Genomic DNA, 6,137 nt, shown 5'->3' on the forward strand with positions numbered 1-6,137 from the left:
TGAAATTACACTAAATTTCGAAATAAATCGATGTACTTCCCTTAAGTTCCCTCGTGGAAATGTCTTAATGTGACGGTGGTTAAGTTGAAACTGAAGGGGAAGGTAGAAAAAATAGCTGTTGTAGAACAACATCCGGGAACTTAGGAAGAAGTACTTGTAAGTTGTTAATCGATTTAAAAAACTCCCAGACAAATATGTCATTGTAAATGGACAGAAAGCTCCCCAAACCGATTGGAAACAATGCATGAGCAATAAGTCTCAGATGTAAACAATGGACTTATTGAAAAACATACTTCACATTCTAATCGACCGATACGTAAGTTATTATGCCCCAGCCCCTATTAAATAGACCACATCCAGCACTCGTCCATTTCTTAAAGCGAATTCCAGTTTCGCTAGTCGTTAAAGTATCATGTATTTACCTACCTATCATAGGCTGCACTATTTCTAACCTACCGTAGGCTGCACAATTTCTAGCCTAATGCAGGCTGCAGTTTCTAGCCTACCGTACGTTGCACGGTCTCTAAACTATCGTATACTGCATGATTTCTAGCCTATCATAGGCTGTATGATTTCTACCCCTATTAAAGGCTACACAATTTCTAGACTAAAGCGGGCTATACGATTTCTAGCCTATTATTAGCTCCATAAGTTTTAGTCTATTGTAGGCTGCACGATTTCTAGTCAACTGTAGGCTGCACAATTTCTACCCCATTTTAAGCTGCATAATTTCTAGTATATTGTAGGCTGGACAATTTCAACCCAATCTTAGGCCATACGATTTCTAGCTTACCGTAGAATGCTCTATATCTAGATTATCATCGGTTGTACGATTTCTAGCATATTGTGGGCCAACCTTTCCTAACCTAATGTAGGTTGTTCGATTTGTAGCCACCCTAAATCATTATTTAACGAATCTACGACAGAATTACATAGCTTTTCACACATTCTCCGTAAAGCTAATGCACAAAACACGATTTAAAGATGGGCTATTAGTTTAAAACACTTCCGAAAGTTAGCTTAAATAGCCAGCAATGACAAAATAGCTCAAAACCTAAACTACAATAGCGCTGAAAAACTGAATTTTTTGTATGGCTACATCAGTAATGTGCTGAAATTCATAATAAAAGGAATAAAACTGTCACTAATGATTTAAAACTGGTTTTAATCGAAATTATATTGATTTTGCTCCTCCTCTTAAAACGCATCCTAAATAGCCCCCAAAAACTGCCACTTTAGTTTGTCTACATTATGAAAGTCCTAGATTTCGTTAAAACATTAATAAAACTGTCAATAATGATTTAAAACTGGTTTTAAATCGAAATTAAATCGGTTTTGCTAACCCTCTTCGAACGTAGCCTACACTAGCCCTCAAAACCTGCCTTTTTAGTTGGTCTAATTTAGCAAAGTACACAAATCGATTAAAACATTAATAAAACTGTCATTAACGATTTAAAACTGGTTTTAAATCGAAATTAAATCGGTTTTTGTCACCAGCCTAAGATTAACCCTCAAAAACTGCCATTTTAGTTTGTCTACATTGGGAATGTTTCCAAATCGATTTAGATTAAAGTAAAACTGTCAATAAAGATTTAAAACTAGTTTTAAATCGAAATTAAATCGGTTTTTGTCACCATCTTCGAACGTAGCCTACCATAGCCCTCAAAACCTGCCATTTAACTTGCCTATGTTTGGGACGTCCCAAAATCGATCAATAGAAGAATAAAACTGCCAAGAACGATTTAAAACTAGTTTTAAATCGAAATTAAATCGGTTTTTGTCACCATCTTCGAACGTAGCCTACCATAGCCCTCAAAACCTGCCATTTAACTTGCCTATGTTTGGGACGTCCCAAAATCGATCAATAGAAGAATAAAACTGCCAAGAACGATTTAAAACTAGTTTTAAATCGAAATTAAATCGGTTTTTGTCACCATCTTCGAACGTAGCCTACCATAGCCCTCAAAAACTGCCATTTAACTTGCCTATATTTGGGACGTCCCAAAATCGATTGAAAGAGGAATAAAACTGTCAATAACGATTTAAAACTAGTTTTAGATCGAAATTAAATCGGTTTTTGTCACCATCTTCGAACGTAGCCTACCATAGCACTCAAAAACTTGCCTATGTTTGGGACGTCCCAAAATCGATTGAAAGAGGAATAAAACTGCCAGTAACGATTTAAAACTAGTTTTAAATCATTTAAAACTAGTTTTAAATCGAAATTAAATCGTTTTTTGTCCCCATCTTCGAACGTAGCCTCCCATATAACTTGCCTATGTTTGGGACGTCCCAAAATCGATTGAAAGAGGAATAAAACTGCCAGTGACGATTTAAAACTAGTTTTAAATCGAAATTCAATCGTTTTCGCTCACCTTCCGCAATGACATCCTCGACAGTGACAGTATTTCGACCCACGACGAACACCTTCCCGACGAAGCTGGTGTGCGACTGGTCCTTATTCTGATCAATCCGCTGGAATAACTTCTTCATTCTGACCCAACTTCATGTCACCAGGGGTTGCAAAGGGTTGTTCTGACCTAGTTTGACCCGCGAGTCATTGTACACAGGGTGAATAATAGGCGAGGATTCAGCTGGGAGGTCACAAACAAGTTTGGCTCTCTCAGCTGGTCCTAAGATGGCAGCTTCGAGCTTCCGGTTCAGGCAGGGTTGCCAGATATGGGGATTTTTACCCTAGATTTGTTGACTTATCCCTACATTTTGGGGATTTATCCTTAGGTTTTGGGGATTTTTGTTTGATGACGATATTCTGTGAATGTATCTATGAAGAAGAAACAGAGATGAGTAAACCTTTATATTGTTGCAATTAGTTTATTTACAATTACATGAAGTATAGCGAGTAATTTCTGTATTAGAAGAAAATATATTTCTGGAAATGGAGATTTTTGCGTTGTTTTGGGGATTTTTTATCATGAGTTTTGGAGATTTTTACACTAACCCATCTGGCAACACTGGTCGTAAGAACAAACAGAAAACGGGAATTAATCTCTTCTTGGGGGAAACATTTATAATTAATTTATTCCTCAAAATACTTTATTTTTTTAAAATTAAATATATTTTAAACACCGCAGCAAATTACATTTAATTAATATTTCATTACCATAATATTTGACATATTCGGTTCACTCGTAAGTACAGAAAACGGGAATAAATCCTTTTTTGGCGAGACATTTTTAAATTGATTTCCAAAACATACTTTGAAAAATTAAATATATTTCTAACATTGCAGCAAAATGCATTGTATTCATATTATTTTACTAATAAATATATTCATAGTTTATTTATCGATAATATATACTAATATATACTTCCGAAATTATTATCTCAGAAAATTATCTTCGTATGAGAAACATTTTTAAATTTATTTCCAAAAATGCTAAAAAAAACTAATATATTGTTTTCTAAGACCGTAATAAATTACACTGTATTCATATAATATCGCCACACAATTTTATATATCCACAGTTTATTTATTTATAATATATACTAAAAGATATTTCGAAAAATATTATTCTCAGAATTGAAAATTCTCCTGGACAAGCCAGTCAGGCGTTCTCCCTTTAAAACTTTTTGAAGGACACAATCCTAGAGGCATCTAGAACAAAGTATTATCTCTTCGGCATCATTAAAACCGTATCAACCAATTGAAATAAACAATATACAATTTATGATCATTATCACGGGATAAATTTGACATATAATACCTTAAATTCAAATGTAGGCCTATTGTGTCATATACAATTTATGAATTTATGGCATTGCAAAATACAATGAGGTTTCACAAAAGCAGTGCAATACATTTTTTTATTATCAGCAATCTATGTGCAACAAGTGATGCAATAACATTTGAAGTGGATGTTACGCTAATGTTTAGAGACGGGAGTAAATGTTTCGAATGTTTAGACCGAACCACAAGACTGGCTCACATTCGGTGCAAAACTAGTCTCCGCCCCCTTCAATAATCTTTAAAAGAAACCCACTGGATATGAATAAAGTTGGCTTTACTGTTTTAATTTTACATTCATAATGTAAAATACATCTATTTATGAAGAGATTTATGACGGCATGTTTTGTAAAACGGTGGAATATTAATCAAATGAGAAATAACCAAATGTTACTAAAATCACATGACGATTCAATACACGATGAAGAAGAAGAATTAAGTTTTTTTTTTTTAATTTATCAAGAAATATATCTACTAAGGGATATTTATTACTATTTCTTCTTATAGAATTCATTAAACTTATTTCTTGTAACAATACAAAATTGTTTCTGTGTTCGTTTCACAATTACCAAAAACAATTTTTGACATTACTGTATCTTTGTCTGTACCTATATTAAACTTAGTACTAAGGGAAAGTGAGCATTATATACAGTTATGTATGTAGAAAACAACTACGTCATTGATGATTTTTTTAGTTCAATTTTCCTCCTAAGGAGAGATAAATCTAGACTCATTTTCCTCCTAAGATAGTCCAAACTGAATTAACTTCTTTAGTTTTAAATATCCCAAAGACTGAAATATTAAGGCTTTCAATGAAGACTTTCTTGTTTTTTAAGAGCTTCAATAATCTGGATTTGACAATAAACGAGCAATATACGATAAAATGACTGTGAGGGTCCTGTAGAGACTAGAGAGAAGGGTTCCACTGCAGTATTAGACAAGAAAAACAGCCTTTAAAGTCTTATTCTACACGAAGCTTTCAATAAAGACTTTCTTGTTTTCTAAGTGTTTAAATAATTTGGATTTGACAATAAACGAGCAATATACGATAAAATGACTGTGAGGGTCCTGTAGAGAGTAGAGAGAAGGATTCCCCTGCCGTATTAGACAAGAAAAGCAGCCGTTAAAGTCTTATTCTACATGAAGAATTAATCACACAAGGCTTAATATTACACAATATTCTAAAAGTTTTATCCCAGCTGTGACCAGATTGTGAAATGATCTTCCTAATTTGGGTAGTTGAATCGTTGGAGCTTCAGAAGTTTAAACTTGCAGAGAATATTTTTTCATGAACAGGCTGACATAAGTCTCTCCTCATAGTCAATATATGTTAGATATATTTTACGTTGTTATTATTTTATTCAATACTTTTCATTTATAACTTATTTATTTCGTTTCCTCCCTGGGCTATTTTGAACCCTCGGGCTTATAGCACCCTGCTTTTCGAACTAGGGTGGTAGCTTAGCTAATAATAATAATAATAATAATAATAATAATAATAATAATAATAATAATAATAATAATAATAATAGCAGAACCACAGAATTCTAAAGAACGGCTGGTACAATGTTTCTTTGAACGTCTCTAATATACCATCTATATATAGAAAATCTAAAATAAGTGGTTTTAATACACGAATATATCATAAAGCAGAATTTCAAAAAGGCTGGACAGCAAGAAAGAGGAAACGGAGCGAGATAAGAGATAAAGAAGACTAAAAAAAAAATGCTGTACAGACCCTTGAGTTTTATGCTTAGAGTGCACTGCAGGAGGTACACTGTCGGTACTCCGCCTCATATATATAAAATGGCCTTTTTTAATTGGGAAAAGGCAAATTTATAAAGAAAAAAGATATTTTGACAAGAAATGGTGAAACGAAAAGCCTAAAATCCACATAAGGTAGAGTTTTTCAGTTTCGCAGTCTTTAGACACAACTCGATGTAACAAAACACTGTAGAACGTTATCCACTGAAGAACATTGTTCTTCAAAGTTCTCACTTAATTAGTGATTTATTAAAAGTAAAAAGTTGTTAATAATAGGCAAATGAGACTAATAAGATGAAGTTATGCAAGGAGACTTATTAGCAAGCGTTCAAAACCTAATTCCATAAGAGTATCCTCCGTTTTCTTCTAAAAAAAAAAGCTCACTGTTTCAATACAAAATAATCATGAATAAAATGAATAAATGTAAACAAATCTATCCATTCATTTCATAATCAACTGGACTGCAGCAACAAGACCTATTTGAAATCTACCATATCCTCATAGAAAAGGGAATAAAGTCTAGATAACTCAAAAAAGTAATTTCTAGTGATCATGTTCTTACAAACATTGTTTTATCTTATCAGACAGGCTCCGAGAAGACTGAATATTGGCGAATTGAAGTCGAAAT

At 33.3% G+C, this 6,137-nt stretch overlaps 1 protein-coding gene across 4 annotated transcripts in view; it reads right to left on the reverse strand.

The window, feature by feature from the left end:
• Positions 1 to 2,653, reverse strand: part of Nak (Numb-associated kinase) — a 94,056-nt gene extending 91,403 nt beyond the window's left edge. For all 4 annotated transcript variants that reach the window (XM_068347286.1, XM_068347285.1, XM_068347284.1 and 1 more), the window contains exon 1: positions 2,376 to 2,653. In XM_068347286.1, coding sequence (XP_068203387.1) covers positions 2,376 to 2,493 — 118 coding nt within the window. In that variant the 5' untranslated portion in view covers positions 2,494 to 2,653. The remainder of the gene's footprint in view (positions 1 to 2,375) is intronic.
• Positions 2,654 to 6,137: the final 3,484 nt, after the last annotated feature.

The sequence above is a fragment of the Palaemon carinicauda genome, chromosome 23, assembly GCF_036898095.1.
Source record: "Palaemon carinicauda isolate YSFRI2023 chromosome 23, ASM3689809v2, whole genome shotgun sequence".
In the NCBI taxonomy this organism is placed as follows: Eukaryota; Metazoa; Arthropoda; class Malacostraca; order Decapoda; family Palaemonidae; genus Palaemon; species Palaemon carinicauda.